Below are 18,413 nucleotides of genomic sequence, written 5' to 3'. Positions count from 1 at the left end.
ATTTTACCGGTCACAGTGGAAGAAATTACCTAAATTGCAATGTGAAACTCAGCTATTGGGTTGAAAACACACTAAATTGTACACAACCAAAGTCAGCCGTAGGAACTCACAAAAAACATCCCACATTTTACCGGTCATAATGGAAGAATTTACCTAAATGTCGATGTCAAACTCAGCAAAATCGAAGAATGAACCCTCAGTAGCGAGTGCAGGAATGCGTGCAGGGAATGACTGCAGGAATGAAGATGGGAATTCAAAATAGGAGAATTTGTGCCTTACAATTTGTATATATCGTCGGGAAATTGAAGTGTGAAATGAAATGTGAAGTGTGAGAATGGAAATGAGTTATGGACTGTGTGAGTACAGAGAGTAGGTCTGCAACGCCAGAGTAGGTCTGCAGTGGATGTCCCCACGTTAAAGGTAAGGTTTCTAAAATGCCCCTGAAGGGATTTGGGCATTTTGGTCCGAAAAATGGCTACAAATACACGATATGTGATTACGTTTAAGGTTAGGGTTGTTTGGTGATATTTTTTTTTGTTAGGGGCCTGCAATGTCACAAATGGAAACGTTAGAGACTTTTGAGGTAGTTCACTCTATCTTAATTAAGGGGCATCAGCTACGAGTTCAAGCTTTTATCCTCAGTCCATTTTAGCGAGATAATGCCAAAAATTGATTTTTGGCTCTTACCTATTGAACTAAAAGTTTGTCATTGGAACTTTTGACGAAAGTGTTATTTTAGCATTAGTTTGTATTGCAAATGATATTAAAAATTAGTACTCCTGTTTTGTTGTTTTTTCCTAATTGTTTCCTTCTGCTGTGAATCATGTGTGAGTAAGATAGAGTTGGGCTAGTGTTGCAGCAGAAGGAAACAATTAGGAAAAAACAACAAAACAGGAGTACTAATTTTTAATACCACTTGCAATACAAATAAATGCTAAAAAAAACACTTTCGTCAGAAGTTCCAATGACAAACTTTTAGTTCAATAGGTAAGAGCCAAAAATCAATTTTTGACATTATCTGGCTAAAATGGACTGAGGAAAAAAGCTTGAACTCGTAGCTGATGCCCCTTAATTACGATAAGCACAGGAACTGTCATTGATAATGCATCCTTGTTTTTGGGTGAAGACGAGATGTTTTAGAATTGAGATGAAAAAAATAAGAATTGGGGTAAAATTATTACTGGGGATAGTTAACCCAGTTCATAAATATTATAGGGAAAATAATAAGAGAAAAGAAGATAAAAAGGAGAAAAACTCGAAAATCTCTTGTTCTGAAAAATTTGCATGCCTCGATCCCATATTTTGAAAGGTCAATGAATTTCATGTCAAATTTCGAAAGGTCAGCGAAATTAATCATTTTTTTCGAAATCTCCCGTTTTTACTTTGATTCATCTTTCAAAAAAATCTGTCCAATTTTCCCAAAAATACATCTGATTAATTTTAATGGTAAATGACCTTAACAAATCGAAAAATATTGATTTTTATAATTTTACAACACACTTAATTATGTCATCAATTTGAAATATGTGTAATCAACAACAAATATTACAAAAAAGTTTAAACTTTTTGTTACGAAAAAACCAAATTTTTTTACATTTTGTGATTTTTATGACTGATTTTTAAAGTTGTGGGACATGTCGGAATTTAACCAAAGTTAATGATTTTTTGATAATTTACCTTTAATTTTATTTTAGTGTTTATTTACTAATGTGACTTGAGTTCTAGTAGTACTAACTATTTATCATAGTGATAAATTGTGACAAGTTGCACATTATATAATTTTATCGATTGTATCTTATTATCTAAAAGGACAATCAAAAATAGTAAAACTACTTTATTAAGACTTCTCTAAGGGCAAGCTCTTAGTGCACGTGAGTCCCCATCCGGGTTCCGACTCTGAAATTCGAATAACCTAAGTAATTAGGTTAAATTTTTCCATCTTGTTAAATACCTTTAAATTCTCTTCAAACGCAATAACTAATTAGAAGTGGTAGTACGACGATAGAGAAGACGACAGTAGCAACGAGGAGGGGAGGAGGAGGAGACAATGGTGGCGAGAAAGGGAGTAGGAGACAGTGGTGATGAGTTAGGGGATGACAAGACAACGACAAAATGGGAAGAGGAGGTGGTGAGGAGGGAGAGGATGAGATGGCGGCAAGGGAGGAGACTGTGGTGAGTAGGAAAAGGTGAGGCATACATTAAGTTGCGTGCACCATAAGAGCATCCATAATAGGGCGGATATCCCGGCGAACTAGCACTAGGACTAGCCAAAAACACCTTCTGCCACGTCACTAGGACATTCTACTGCACTGCCACATCACTAGGACATCCCACTTTACAATAGTGGACAAGCACTAGGACATCCCAACAAAACAAAATCACAAATTCACAAATACGGTATTAAAATTTCAATACGAATATGAGGAAAATGCAACCATTTTATATAAATTAAAAAAACATACATAATTAAAAAAAATACATAATAAATTTAAAAAAATACATAGTTCACGAAAAAAAACCATCCTACAGCTTCGACACCCACGCCCCCCTCTCACTCCTCGTCGTCCCCTTGGCCAGACCCGGCGGCATTGGAGTCCCTAGAGGCTCCCCCTGTGCCGAGGGGTGGGAGCCTCAAATCGCGTCGCATACTGTCGATGACCCCCTTGAGCATCTCCTTGTGTAAGGGGTCAGTCGTCATACTCCACTTTTGTATGACGTCTATCATGCTCTGCTGCTGCTGCATGCGTGCGAGGTGGGCGAGCTCGGGACTCGGCTGGACACCAGGAGCTGCCGATTGGACCTCCTGGGACCCTCCGACGCCTCCCCTAGACATCCGTTGTGCTGTCTTTTGCCGAATCGGGCGACGGCGGTGGGAAAATGAGGGAGGGGTCGAAGCCTCTTCGGCATCGTCCTGGAGGTCGTGGGAACCGGTGTTGCTGCTGTACTCACCGGTGATGTTGACCCTCTGCCGCTTCGGCCAGCCAGCGTCAACACCGGCACGAAACTTGGCGGAATCCATCAGCACCACATAGGCGTCCCAGTATTTAAACGCGGCGTACTTCCCGCGCTCGGGGAACTGCTGCATCGACAACGTTTTAATATCCTCCATGGTGTGATCGCAGGTTATCATGCGACTGTTGTTTTTGTAGATGCCGGCCAATCGGGAGACCACGGCCATGATTCGGTCCCATTGTTTTCGGCACTCCTCAGACGTGTATGTCTTCCTATCCGGGAAAAACACCTTGTAGGCGTCGGCGCTGCGAGATCACATGTTGTCGATTTTCTGATTGTTCGACACAATGGAATCATCGCAAACACTGATCCAAGCCTTGGACAGCGCCACACACTGCTCCTCACTCCAAACGGTCTCCGACCCTCCTCACCATCGTCCCCCGCCACCGCCTGCGAAGACTCGCCTGCCACCCCTTGCCCTTTCCGCGGCCCTTGCCCTTCTTCTTCGAAGGGCCCCGACGTCCTCTTGCCGGTGGACTCTAAGTGGGAGGCACCCCTATGGGAGATATACCCAACTTCTCCAGTGAGAAAGTCTCATCAGAAGTGAATTGAAACTCCAGTGGCGTACAGGTCTGGGAAGCTCCTGTAAAAAAGTTAAGAGTGGGCCGATAGACATTGTCCCCGAGCAATTCGGGGACCCCCACTCTACTACCCCCTGCAGCGGCAGGTTGCCCCTACATCATCCCCATCATCCCGCTCATGCCCGCCATCTGGGGCTTCATCGAGGGCATCATCTGGGGCATCATCCCGCTAACCCCCGTCATCCCCGCACTCATGCCCGCCATTTGGGGCATCATCCCTGCCATCCCGGTCCAAGGGTACATATTGTAGTACCCGGGCATTATCCCCGCCATTTGGGGCATCATCCCCGCCATTTGGGGCATCAGTCCCGCCATCCCACCTCCAACAGGGAAAGTCGAAGTTTGCGATTCGCTCGTGGCTGGAGAGTCGTTGTCGTGCTCCATTTATCTTGAATAGAAATGATAGTAGATAGAGAGAAATTCGTTAATACAAGTTATGCAAATGAAAATGAAGTGCAACGAGCCGTATATATAGAGTTTTGAAAAAAAAAAAACAAAAATTGCGCTCGCCGATCGCTCGTCCGTCGGGAGCCCACAATAGCGGACGAACGAGACGACGGACGAGCACATTTGTAACACCCCCAAAAAAAAAAAGAGAAAAAAATTCGCTTCCCACTCCTTATTCCATGTTAAAACCGTTCATCCCCACTCCATAAATCTCTCCCATATCTATCAACCACCTCCCCTCTATAATATTCCCCTCACAATCAGTTTTACTTTCAACGTGAGACCATCTACATACCTTCGGTTTTCTTCACGTTTCATCATATTCCATCAATTCCAAAAAAAAAAAAACAGAGAGTTAGAAAATTAGAGAAAGAGAGATGACATGCGCTGTGTTTTGAGAGAGTTTGAATGGAAGGAGAAGAGATGACGACGGAGTGGTCCACGGGCTCAGCGACGACAGATAACAGCCGGTGAATAGAGAGCAGACGGCTGTCCGGTTCGGCAACAACTGTCGCGACTCACGGCGGCGCTGCGATGCGAGAGAACAGAGAGGGAGCTTGGTCTTAACACAAGCTACCCACACTCAATTCAATGAATTCCAAATCTGAGAGAGAGAGATAAAGATTCGAGAAGTTTTCAAGTATCAATTGAGAAAGCGACGGTGAATAGCGGCGGCGTCGATTGCCGCTGAGGTAGGAGGGAGAAGGCGAACGACGACGAGCCGGCGGGGAGAGCAGCCGCGGTTGCTCATGACGGACAGCAGCTATAATGACAGAATCGGCCGGAGCAGAGGTGGCGACGGGAAGAGCTGGCCAAGAACAGAGGAGAGTTGGCGATGGCGGCATGACATCGAGCGAGCCTCAGCAGCAACATGACTAGACAACGGTGGAGCTGCGAAGTGGGGAAGGGGGACGGCGATGTACGGAGGTAGAAGGAGAGAAAGAGAACTACCGAGGAGGCGGTGTGGTGAGCTCATCGCTATGAACGCGGTGGCTGTGGCAGAAATTGAGACTGGAAAGATAGAGAGAATACGAAAGCATAGGCGACGGCGCTGCAATACTGAGCGTGGGACAGCGGCGACGGGGAGACCAGGCTGAACGGAGGCGGCGCAAATCGCCGAGAGGTAGAAAAATAAGAAAAAAGGTTAGCGTTGAATCGAGGAGAGGAAACTGATTTGGGTGCTTACTGTGAGAAAGAGAATGCGATGTGAATTTGGGTATTTTCCTGATTTGGATTTGAGAAAGAGAGGTTAGGGTATGCAAATTTGGGACCCTCTGATTTTACGCAAGAAAGATGAGAGAGACGAGAAGGATTGGGGTGTTCTGGTGTGTGAGAAGAAATTGAAGATAGAAGGGGGATTTTGGAGAAGAAAGAACTTTGGAGTGTTAGCTCTATTCATTTTTTTGGGGTTGTTGGGCTATTAAGTTTTGATCCAAGCAATATGGATAAATAGTAGTTTGGGCCGGAGTTATGTTTAAAGAGGTTGAGTTCATGATTGAATTAGGAGACTTGGCGGCTTGTTTATTTGAGTTGGAGTGGAATTTGAATACGAGAATGATGAGAGTTCGGACGGAGTCAATAGAAGGATGAATACGACGTGTGCTAAAGTCATCAAAAATTTAGAATTTCCTAAAAGGGATCGAAGGGTAAGATTTATACATGCATACACTGTTGAAATTAAATTATATTCTTAAAGTCTAATTTTTTTGCATATTATGTACTTTTAAAAAGGTTGATTTTTGCATGCTATTTGAGATCGGAATGGAAAGGCGAGTTGCGGATTTTAAGCGAACGAGGTGGGCTTTTCTACCCTACTATTTTGTGGGTTATCTTTAATACGGACGCTGTTCCGAAAATGTTTATGGAGATGAACTGTTTGTCTTGCCAACTGTTTTGTTTTGAAACCTATCTGAAGTGGTTTACCACATATGTTTAATCGAATTCGGGTCTGTTGGGCTGCGAACCCTCAGGCTAGTGTACACGAGATCGGGAGCCATCTGAGAGCAAGTTGGTCTAGTTGACCTGGGGTGTGGCCACGCCCCTTGTCACCCGTTGGATCAGATAGTGTATGATGGTGGGAATAAGGGTGGCAATATCTGAAAATGACTGCGCAGTCGAATTTATGAAATATGTTTTAGTGTACTTGGGTTATTTTCTTACACTTAAAACCCCAAGGTTACACTGATATGGCATGACAAACTATGTTTTTGGCGTGTGTCCACTGAGTGCAATAAGTACTCAGCCCTGCATGTGTTTTCTCTATGTGCAGATTGAGCTGTGACGAGCGCGGTGGGTGTTGAGCATAAAAGTGGAGAATGTCTATCAAATGTTCGGAATATGTTGTGTCTTCATACATAGCATTATTCTACTCTCGAGATGCTTCCGCTGAATATTGTTTCTTTTGCCAAGTATTGTTAAGATAATATTTGTTTCGAGTTGTTGATTGTTGAGATACTCTGATTTTTATTCGAGCAATTCTAATTTGTTTCGAGCTATGGTCAAGTTGTGTTGTTTTCCCCTTTCTTCCCCGCTTCTTTAATCCTCCCCTAGTCGCGATCAACCGTGTTTTCTATCCTTAGAAAATGCGGGCGTGACAACATTATCCGACGGACAAAAGGTCGTCCGTCTGGCTCGTTCGTCAGCCTCTCGCCGGTCGCAGTAGTGGACTAGCGCGACAGACGAGAGGCTCGCCGGTCGCTAGTTCGCGCGCTAGTCCACTATTGTGGATACTCTAAGGGTCGCGGGCATTTAAGTCTTAGTCAATTATTAAAGTAAAAACTTTTAAGTCTTAGTCAATTATTAAGGTAAAAACTATTATCGTCACAATAGTATTTATGCTCTCCTTTTTTTCTAGAAATGCCATAATAAAAAAAAGTGTTATCACAATTATTACTTTTTGCTCTATTTTTTCGGATAAGTGCAAAAAATTGATTGAATTTAAACAATACATATCTTTATGAACATAAGATCAGCCAAATTGTGTTCCCAATTGAGCACTTTGAAGACGGTTGCCTGCCTACCAAAATGGCCACCACAATGTGCTAGCAGTGTCGTATCTAGGTGGGAACAAGGGGGTATAATTGTACCCCAAAACTCATTGTATTAATACTAGTTTTAGTGCAAATTTAAGTAAGTTATGTTTCGTCCAGTGACAACTCATTGGTCATTACTATCTAATGTCTCGTGTTCGATTCCTCAAAGTAGCAAACTTAATTCTTCTCATTCTCAAATTTTCTTTTGTTATATATTTTTTAGTTATGTTTGTACTTCCCTGAAGTTATACTACTAATTAATTGCGTTGCTATTTTTTATTTTTGCACTCACATTTTCTTTTTTCTTTTTGTTATGTAATTATTTGCACTCCTATTTTCTTTTCTGGATATTAGATAATATAGTAAGTATGTTTTAATTATTTTTATTTTCCATATTATGCTACTATTTTTTAAATTGTTTTGATCTGTGATATTATACCCTATTTCTTTTATCATTTATGTAATATAATTTGTAGTAAAACTCATAATTCAAATAAAAATATTTTTACTTTTTTTAATTGCTTTATTTTTATATTTCTATTATTTTTATTATTACAATTCGTACCTCAAATAAAAATTATTGGGATTTTAAATTATTTATATATTTAATGTTATTTTATTTATGTCGTAATTATTTATTATGAAATTCGTACCCTCAAATCATAAATCCTGGATACGTTAATGTGTGCTAGTGAATGTCGTCGTCATCTAGTCCTCTCGAGCAATCACCACTAGACAAACCGTTATGGAAATACTAGTATTCATGATTAGTTAATTCAGCTAACATTTGATTAGTAGTAAAAGGTAAAACAAAGTTATCTTTGTTATGGAGACGCTCCACTAGTGGTAGATATTAGTCTTGAGTCTCTACTATCGTAATCCCACATTTTGCATACAATTTCATGATCTCTTTCTTGACAACTTCAAGTAGGGTGAGATTCAATCTTCTAAGGCCATCTCGAACTGGCTTGACTTTGTCATATAAATATCTAGTGTCAGTCTCTAGCTCAAAAAAGGTAAGTAGAGGCTGCGATGGAGGTGGCGGAGGATTGAGCAGGAGGCAGTGGAAGAGGAGAGAACTAGAGAAGATGATTAGTACCAATAATATTTGCATAACTTGACAGCAACAATAACAGTAAATTAGCAAAATATATTCCACAATTCACGTTTTAATAACATCAAAACTCAAACATTCAGCAACAGAATTATCAAGCTATATTTTATTTGACTTGCAATGTTGATTTTTATACTCCTATGTACTAGTTTGCATCATAATAATGTAGTCAAATACTTACTATGTAAGATGACGATTGTTTTTATTTTTATTTTTAGTTAGGGTTAAGCGGGTTTACTGCTTAGTTTATTTTTATTTTTAGTTAGGGTTAAGCGGGTTTACTGCTTAGTTTATTTTCCTCCAAAACTTTTTAGAGCATGTTTAAGCATTTGAAATTGTTTAAATCTCATGGAGTAATAAACATAACCTCATCAAAATTAATATACACGTGCCGGAAAATTTTGAAGTGAGACAATTAAAAATTTTCTTGATGTTATTCAACTACGGTTTTGGCAACAAATCATCCCAAATTAGAAATAGCGAATTAAAGACAGTGTCCATATCATTCAAACATTTAAAACAGGTCCATAATCAGACTGTGGTCAGCAGCAAACTACTATATAGCTTAAAATGATAAAATTAACATAGAAACCAAACGGACCGACCGTGAACGTTTACATTGGAACCCAATTTGCATAGACTGCCTCAAACTGAACAGCTCAGTGCAGGTTAGGGTTAAACTTCCTAGTCGAACCTCATGAATGAGGGTGTGCTTCAACCGACAAAGTATTCATTCTCTCGCACTGAATGAGCAACACGGGACACCTGCTACCGAGGGAACTTGTAGTCTAAGCATAGTAATTCAAGCTGGCTTTCTTTTTCGCTTGAACTTGGATGATACCTTCATTGAAATCTTCATGGTTCACCTGTTACACCAAGTTGGTCCAATTAAATTTAGAAAAGCATCAAGTATACAATCAAAGAGAGTGTCTCATGTTTCTCAATATACAACAGAAACATCCACATGTAAACACCAACCTCAGTGGCATCACGGCGAAGAGCTAACATGCCTGCTTCCACACAAACAGCTTTAAGTTGAGCCCCATTGAAGTCATCTGTTGAGCGAGCAAGCTCCTCAAAGTTGACATCAGGATGAACATTCATTTTCCTGGAGTGAATCTGCAATTACAGAAGTTATAAGCAGCATGCAATAATTACCACACAGGCATATTGCTACGCAGGACATTAGATATAAACACAGATTGAAGGCACTTCGCAATTGAAGCCAAAATAGTATACTCTTGATTTGAAATATATACCTGCAAAATGCGAGCCCTTGCTTCCTCAGTAGGGTGAGGAAATTCTATTTTACGATCCAATCGACCAGACCGCATCAAAGCAGGGTCTAAAATATCAGCTCGATTTGTTGCTGCTATTACCTGAATACACAAATGAATATTAGAAGCAATAAGAGACCATGGCACTGGGTAAAATAAATTAGAGTAATGATATCAATTGTTCTAACACAAACACAATGTTAGAATCAAAATGTTATGTGTGCTGGCAGTCTGGCACGAAATCAGAATGAAAGGAAAAAAATATCACTGAAAGAGAGATTAAAAGAAGCAGAAGCAAACCTTTATCCTATCATCGCTGCTAAAACCATCAAGTTGGTTGAGCAATTCTAACATGGTTCTTTGAACTTCTCTGTCACCACTAACTTCACTGCATAAGACGAGATCCTCTGTTATGTTATTCGCTTATAAACAACACCAGGGCCCATGAAATACAGGGAGTCAGGGACTCAATACCATCCAATAGATAGGATATTTATCATTTACAAACTTGTGAGGCACGCTGCACGGTCACCCAAAACAGAAATGCAGACTGCATAAAAACCTACCTATCAAAACGCTTTGTACCAATAGCATCTATCTCATCGATAAAAATGATGCAGGGTGATTTTTCTTTAGCAAGTTGGAAAGCATCACGGACAAGCTTTGCTCCATCTCCAATGAACATCTAAATACGTAAAAGTATTATTAGAGTACGTACAGTTAATTAAACAGACTAACCAAAAAGACTCCATAATACCTAAAGCAAAAATAGCGCTAAAATTGTATTAAAATCAAAATCACTATAGAAAACTAGAATCGTGCACTACAACTCTACAATGGTACTTGTTTGGGCTACACATGCCACAGGCACACGCCATCAGGTTCATTAAAAAATGAACTTGAGCTAACTGTACCTGAACGAGTTGGGGACCTGCTAGCTTTAAAAAAGTGGCATTTGTTTGCGCTGCACATGCACGGGCCATCAGAGTTTTCCCTGTTCCAGGAGGACCGTAAAGAAGGACCCCTTTCGGTGGGCGAACACCTAACTTCTGAAATCTCTCTTTGTGTGTCATTGGCAACACAATTGCCTCAACCAACTCTTGAATCTGAAGTGTTAACAAGCATGCCTCATAAAATATTATAAGAAATGACAAGAACCAGAGCTATTAGTTGATCAAAGGGAGAAACTTGCCTGTTTCTCCAAGCCACCAACATCATTGTAGTCCTCAGTTGGTTTCTCATCAACCTCCATAGCCTTAACACGAGAGTCATATTCGGATGGCAAAGTATCCAATATGAGATAACTGTCTTTGTTTACTCCAACAAGATCTCCAGGCTTCAACGTATCAGGATCGACCAAACCGACTACAGGCAAGAAAATTGTCTGCAATTGACAGATTGTAAGAAAGTTTTTATGCCTAGAAAGTTTAAAATATTTGTATGTCATATATGGATTATGGATTCCAATGCAGATGCCCTTTCCTAGGTATCTATAAACAGTGTTCCTTCGATATGTTCAGCTCTGCATAAATTATACTCCCTCCGTCCCCAAAGAATATGCACTTTGGGTCGGCACGAGGTAGAGAGAAAAAGTAATTAAAGTATTGTTAGTGGAGAATAGTCCCACCTCATTAGAGAGAAAGACTTTCCAAAATTAGAAAGTGCATATTCTTGTGGGACGGACTAAAAAGGAAAGAGTGCATATTCTTGTGGGACGGAGGGGGTATAATTCAAGTCAAAAGAAGGAATTATTTATTAAATGAAAGGACTTCCTGATCATTACCATCAACTTTGAATATTCTTTATATTTTCCAAGTATATGAAACTGTATAGTGGATTCAGTTCCACTAGACAAGCATATAAAGTTGTAAATAGAAAATCCCACCTACACCTAAATCATACCTAACATAAAATAGACGAGGTGGGGGGCAGACAACGGAGCTAATATGAGCGTATGATATTTACCTGGCGTGTAGATGTTTTTAACACAACACATTTGCCCATCCTTTGTGAGTCGAGGTCAATATTTGCACCATCTTCTTCAGCTTCTTCCTCTGGGTTCATTTCCAATATCTGAGAAAACAGATAAAAGGTGGTAATGGTATCCCTTTGGTGGCACACAAATCAGAACTAAAGGAATATTAACATAGACTTTTGGATAAAATGTCATCAGTGTAGATCACAACAGCATTAGAAGACTATTCAGGTTACAGAGAACAGCTACTGAAACTCATAAAGGCTAATATGACATAAATTCTTATAGGGTATTTCCCTTTCAAGTATTTTTTGTGAACACACTGCCTAGATAATATCACCCGGAAACATCTCAGTTCACAAGATAGAATGATCAAACAACACAACGGTAGTCCTACTGATTTATATCCATGGGGTGGGTCCAACACAATTTACAAAAACTTCATCTTTAGATTAGTTTCCATATAAAATATCTTTCTAGAGCTGACCAACTTTGATGATCCAAAAAAGCATTGTGTTTAGTTAGCAAAAGATGGAATAATGAGCGCAAAAACTACAAAACATCCTTCAATTGTTTAAATAGCCACCCATTATTATGATGTCAACTAATCATGAGACAGGCACCCCTCTGACTTTGCATTCCAAACAGGACGAGCATTGATAAAGCTTGAAAATCAAATGACACTGTAACCCTTCCCACTCCCCCCCCAAACAAAAGTGCACAAACCAGGCAAAGAAAAAAAAGATCCATTTTGGCCGGCCGTAATCTGAAACCCTAAGCAAAGCATAACGAACCCAATCAAGCAATCCAATTTAGAGAGGGAAGTCCCAAAACCCAGCAGCACATAATTATACCTCCACAATGTTTCCGACCAAGTAAGGAAGCTGCTTATTCAGCTTGATTTTTTCCTGATTCTCTTTAATCTTCTCGCGGAACGACTCCAACTCCAGATTCGTCCTCTGTAACTCTTCCTGTGAAAAGCGATAATCCAGATCAGATCTCCATCGAAGTTGAAATTGCAACAAAATTAAAACTCAGCAAATACAGAGGGCAACGAAAAGTCGGAAGTAAAACCTTGAGAATACGGATTTCGTTATCAAGAAGACGAGAGGCGCGAGTAATGTCCTCGGTAGTCATGGAGGAGAGCTGATCGTCCTCGAAATTGTCCTCCACCATGGGCGTCGCCATACCGGTATCAACTATGCTTCAAGGTCTCAAATTTGCTAGAGAGAACTCAGAGAAGAGAGAGTGGAGAAGAAGAGAGAGGGTTAGGGCTTAAAGTTTTTAATCATAACCTAATTAGCTCGAAAATCCAATAAAATTTTTATTGTTTCATTTGTTTGATTTCTAAAACTTCATTGATCATTTTTATAATATAAATAATTTTTAAAAAATAACCTTCAATAATGTATTAAATGAATTTGAAGATGGAGCACAAGTTATGAAATTCATTAGTAATAGATGGAATGTGAAGATGGAAAGTAAGTTGTCAGCCCATTTAACAAATGCAATAGTATTTTATGGGTGGCTAACTAAGCTAAATATATGTAATGAAAAATACTAACCCGTGTATCATGTGGGTAATGATTCGCTTGTGTTATAAAAACAAACTAAGCTAAACTTTGATAGCTAAAAAATATGTCAAATACATGGTCGGGCGATATTCTGACCTTGTTGGAGGGTTTCTGGCTGGTCAGCAGAATCGTCGACCAGGCCATGACCTTGCGGTCGAACTTGGACGATCAAGACCGGCACCACTTGGCTCAAGGCGCTCTCCCATTCCATCCTCAGAAGCTGCGATCACCTAACCACAGACAACCCTCGTCCCCACCATCGAGTCCATGTCATTGTCAACCAACACAAAGTTGGACATCTACGACGCCTCGCCTCCTCCACACCCACCTCCCATACTCCATCCTCCCGGGCTCTGTCAAGATCCTCTACATCGCGAGGAGCCCCAAGGATACCCTCATCTCCATGTGGCACTTCTTCAATGCCGCGATCGAGAGCCTCTGCCGCTTGACGAGGCTGTGGATTGCTTCTGCTCTGGCGACTGCGTCCCTGCAGGAGAAGGTCTTGTTCGTCAAGTATGAGGAGATGAAATCGATCAGTGATATCATGGATCATTAACGAAGTCTTCTCACTGCGTTATGTGATCACCTGATAACTCAAATTGATTACGCATCCATACCTCATCCAATAAATAAACAAAACATGATAAATAATACATATTTTAAGTCTTTTTTTTTTTGTCAATTAAATCTAAGATATAGATGACTTATCTAAACCGTTATTTTATCTTTTCTTTCACTACTGTTCCCATTGCACTTTTTATCTCATTCCTTACTCAAAAAACAATACCCGTAATCCATCCTCCATTCACTTTTTTTTTATAATTACAGATTAGTTCATCATCCATTCACTTAACTATTCATAAGTTTCACCAATTTTATATACTTCAATTTCTTTTATCTCGTACTCCCTCCGTTTAATATAGAGAAAGACTCTTATCTATATTAATCTTTTTTATTTTACTTTTTCTCCATTTTTACTATTTATTACTCCCTCCATCCTACAGGAATATGCCGAATTTATTTTTCATCTTTCCCAAAGAAATAGTCCTTATCCATTTATGAAATATTTTCTCTCCTTTTTTACTTTAACATTATGGGCCTCATCATCCACTACATTATTTAATCATTTTTCTGATTCTTTTTACTTTTCCAATTACACATTAAAATCCGTGTCATCTTCAATTAGCCTATTTCCATGGGATGGATAAAGTGTATCATTTTTCTAAAACAAGTACAAAAAATGAAATGACTTTACTACTGTGGAACGGAGGGAATATTTCCTTTGTCTCATTGGTGTTAGATTATATTCCCTCTGTCCACGAAAAATAGACCACATTGTGAATGACACGGGTTTTAATGTGGAATTGGTAAAGTAAGAGAGAAGGGAAAAAAATAAGAGAGAAGTAGTGTTAGTGGAACGTGAGATCCATATTATTAGTAGTGTTTAATTGTGTTAGATAGCAAATGTGAGCTCCTTTTTCAAACTTGGTCTATTTTCGTAGACAACCAAAAATAACAAATGTAGTCTATTTTTCATGGACTTGGGGAGTATTTCTTTTCGGCTGCCACTTAATCTATTCTTTAACTACACTTTTCATTGTCCCCATATCACTTTTTATCAAATTCCTTAAGAAACAATACCCATAATTATCATCCATTCCCTTTTTTTTCACGGATTAGCCCATCATCCATTCATAAGATTCAGATATTCTTCAATTTTTTGTTTTTTTTTTATCGTGTATTCCATTTGCCTTTATTGGTGTTGAATCATATTTCTTTTCCTGGTGTTCTAAAAAGCAACTAATTGTCTCTTGCTCAAGCACTGAAGCAGAATGCCAAAGCCTCGCCCAAGCAGTCTGCGAGATCACTTAGATTTAAAGTCTTCTTCATGAATTGCAGATTAAATATCCTCTGTTCCTGTTATTTGGGTTAAGCACATCGAATTGAATATTCATTTTGTTCATGATAAGGTCCTAGAAAGTTGATTGATATTCGCCACGTTAGGTTAACATCCTCACTAAACCTCTTTCATATTAGTTATTCTCTAGACTCCAAAACAAACTAAGCATATGTTCAAAGTCTGCGCAAACTCCAAAATAAACTGAGCATATGTTCGAAGTCTACGCTTAAATTGAGAGGGATGTTAGCTCACATAATCCATCACATACATGTGCCGCTTCCAATGATGTTTCGATGGATGGCCAACGTGGAAAGCTCACACAATCTGTTCCAGATCATCACATTAAAATAGATAGAATTGACGATGCCAACTCATCTCTGAAAACCAATACTCCATCCGTTCCATAGTAGTGGAGTCATTTTATAACTTTGTTACATTTCTTCTCATTTACTTTTCCCCCTCTCTTACTTTAGTCTCTCTACTTTTTTATCTCTCTTGTTAATAATATTCTGTATATATATTCTATAGGTAGTTAGTTTCTTTTTCCTTTAGTGTTGATAATATCTACATCCTTCCTACTATAACTATAGTTGATTATATAGTAATTGCAGATCATTTTTTTAACAAAACAACAGTGAACTTTCACTCATATTTCTTTCATATTTCCTATAGGTAAGACGAGCGATTCTTTTGGATAGTGAGTTATTCTTTTGTCCCTAAAAGTTTGTCACATTTTTCCATTAAGTCCATCCCACAAAATTTATCATATTTCATTTTTTATCATTTCTGGTAATGGACCTCATATTCCACTAACCCATTTGCACTCATATTTTATTATAAAACTAATATATAAACGTAGAACCATATTCTACTAACTTTTCCAACTCACTTTACATTACATTTTTTAAAATCCATGCCCAGTCAAAGTAAGACAAAATTTAAGGGACGATAGTATTTAATTGAAAAAAGGAAAATGCAAATTGTGAAAAGAAGAGTACAAGTTTAAATGATTAATGAGGAGTAGTTGATATTATTTGAAATACTAAGAGCATCTGTAACGCCATGGGCCGGGCCGCAAATCGTGAGTCCCGACCCGTCCCATGCATTACACGGAAGGGCGGCACGGCTCAGCCCGTCCCGGCCCGGGACGGGGTTGCAAGGTGACGGGCCGCATGTCCCGCGTCCCGGCCCAGCATTACACGCTCTTCGGGCCGGGCCGCAAATTCAATTTTTTTTAATTCGATGTCTATAAATACGAGCTTGCGTTCCATCCATTTCAATCCCGCGTTCCATTTCAATACTCTATTATACCCTTTGTTTCGGCGCCAATGGATTGGTTCAACGGCGATCAACGTGAGATGGAGGAGTTCGTTAACTCGAACAATTGGTACATACCGTCGTCGCAACCATCGCAGACACAACCTAGTCCGGGAGTCGGTAGCAACGTCGACATTACATCGCCGGTCAACACCGAAGAGTTCGAGCTCAGTGAGATGGAGCCCGCTCAAGAGCGGGGAAAGGAGAAGGTCGGGGAGGAGGATGGGCCGAAGAAGTACACTCCGCCCAAATGAAGAAGTAGTAGTCGTGGCCCGGGTTTCTTGTATTTCAAATTTGCTTCGTCTAGTAATGTAATGTTAATTTCTAATGAACAATGCATTTTCTCGGTTTCAATTGTTCAACGAATTGCGTTTACGAGTTAAATAGGTTGGAGTTGTGAATAATGTCATTTATTAGTTGCGGCCCGGGCCGCAACCTGCAGGGTTACAACAGTTGGGGCCTGGGCCGCAACTGTAGAGGAATGATGACGTGGAGGGGACTTGGGACCGGAAATGGGGACGGGGTTAATGATGCCCTAACACACCCAACTCTCAAACAAAAACATCCATTTCAGTAACAAAAAGAAGAAATTAAAAACACACATAAGTAGACAATGACATGCAAATGCAGCTCAGAGCTCTTTCTTGTCGGAAGGGGGGCTTGACAACATCATTGTCCTTATGATCCGCAGCGGCGACATCGATGGCAATGACTTTATGGTGTCCACTATAAGGCGGACACGCCGAATACCCCGCCTCAGTTTTTGTCCATAGCCCCAATTTTGTTGTCCACAGCCCCAAAATTCTATTTCCGCCACTATAGTGGACACCTCCAATAGCCCCCAAATTTTATAATCAATTTTCATTTTAAAATATTTTTATTTTCAATCAAATGTAATTTAAATAATCGCAGTGTATATAACTAGAAAACGAGGTAATTAAGGCCGAATAGTCGCCGGCAAGGTTGTACCTTGTGCGCTTTGGCCCAGGAGCTGTTCCCACCTCGTGCGCCACGATCGACCTGAATTTCGGACAATCCGCGAGGACAAGATACTCTTCCCACAAGGTGAACTTCGGTCAGCCCTCCGTGTGGTATTGGCCCTCAGACAGGTTCTTAACATCTGCTGCGCTGCGGCCACTCTCAGCGTGGCGAAGGTTGTTCTCGTATATGGACACGAACCGCTTGGTCGCATGGAGAATCCTACCCCACTTTTTCCGGAGCTGTTCTGGGTCGCGCCTCTCGGCGCCGTCGGGTTTGAACTCCTCGTATGCAAACATGACGCGCCTCCAAAAGCTCCCCTCGGCCTGATCTGTGCCCACCATGGGGTCCGAAGTGATAGCATCCCAAGCCTTCGCCACGACAATGCTCTCGTCTTTGGTGTATGGCTTGCCCCGGTTGGACCCAGAACCAGAGCCACTGCCCTCGCCACTCGGAATGCCGGCCCCGCTGCCCGTGCGCCCACCGACGTGGCCGGTGCCACGACTGCCGCCTCCGCCCCGACTGCCGCTACCTCCTCGGGTCGGAACGGACGTTTCCACCCGTGCTGCCGGCGTATCTGGGATGCCAGAACTGAGCAGACCTAGGGGTGGGAAATTATACCGAAATACCGTAATACCGGACTTACCGTACCGAAAAAATACCGAAAAAACCGATTTTTCGGTATACCGCAGTTTCCGGTACGGTATGATACCCGGTACGGTATGATACCGTACCGCAGTGTTTCGGTACGGTAACGGTATCAATTTTTCTATACCGCGGTATACCGAAACTTCGGTATATACCGAATCCACGGTATACCGAATATTCGGTATATACCGAAGATTCGGTATACCGTGGTATACCGGTATACCGATAGATTATTATATATATATATATATATATATTATATTAAAAAAAAATTAATACATCAATTAATACAATAAAATTAAACATTCAAATGATAATTTATTCAAACAAATTCAAAATTAACCTGAATTATTTTTTTATCTACTCATCCTATTAAATATAATAAACACAATAGCACATAACACTGAAAGAAGATTGGAAATACGATATCGGGAATATGTTTCAACAGAGCACATTTGAAAGAATTTGTATTAACTCACACCATTTAGTATATGATTCTTTGTGTAATGTCATATTCCAAATATACAAAGTAATTAAAAATTTTGTTTTATTCTTCGT

The 18,413-nt window shown here is 40.2% G+C and overlaps 2 protein-coding genes across 2 annotated transcripts; one reads left to right on the top strand and one right to left on the bottom strand.

Moving 5' to 3' along the window:
• Window positions 1-8,593: 8,593 nt before the first annotated feature.
• LOC121758639 (26S proteasome regulatory subunit 6A homolog) lies at window positions 8,594-12,761 on the bottom strand. Its single transcript, XM_042154018.1, has 10 exons — window positions 12,513-12,761; window positions 12,293-12,409; window positions 11,429-11,536; window positions 10,656-10,847; window positions 10,378-10,569; window positions 10,030-10,148; window positions 9,764-9,851; window positions 9,446-9,565; window positions 9,165-9,305; window positions 8,594-9,052 (listed from the first exon to the last, which is right to left on the bottom strand). The coding sequence occupies exons 1-10, from the start codon at window positions 12,624-12,626 to the stop codon at window positions 8,975-8,977; spliced, it is 1,269 nt and encodes a 422-aa protein (XP_042009952.1). The 5' UTR covers window positions 12,627-12,761; the 3' UTR covers window positions 8,594-8,974.
• A 315-nt stretch (window positions 12,762-13,076) lies between these two features.
• LOC121757818 (cytosolic sulfotransferase 6-like) lies at window positions 13,077-13,568 on the top strand. The gene has a single exon (XM_042153295.1). It carries the CDS (start codon window positions 13,077-13,079, stop codon window positions 13,566-13,568), a length of 492 nt encoding a protein of 163 aa, XP_042009229.1.
• Window positions 13,569-18,413: the final 4,845 nt, after the last annotated feature.

Source organism: Salvia splendens, chromosome 12 (assembly GCF_004379255.2).
Source record: "Salvia splendens isolate huo1 chromosome 12, SspV2, whole genome shotgun sequence".
Classification (NCBI taxonomy): Eukaryota; Viridiplantae; Streptophyta; class Magnoliopsida; order Lamiales; family Lamiaceae; genus Salvia; species Salvia splendens.
This window is presented reverse-complemented; position numbering and strand designations above follow the sequence as displayed.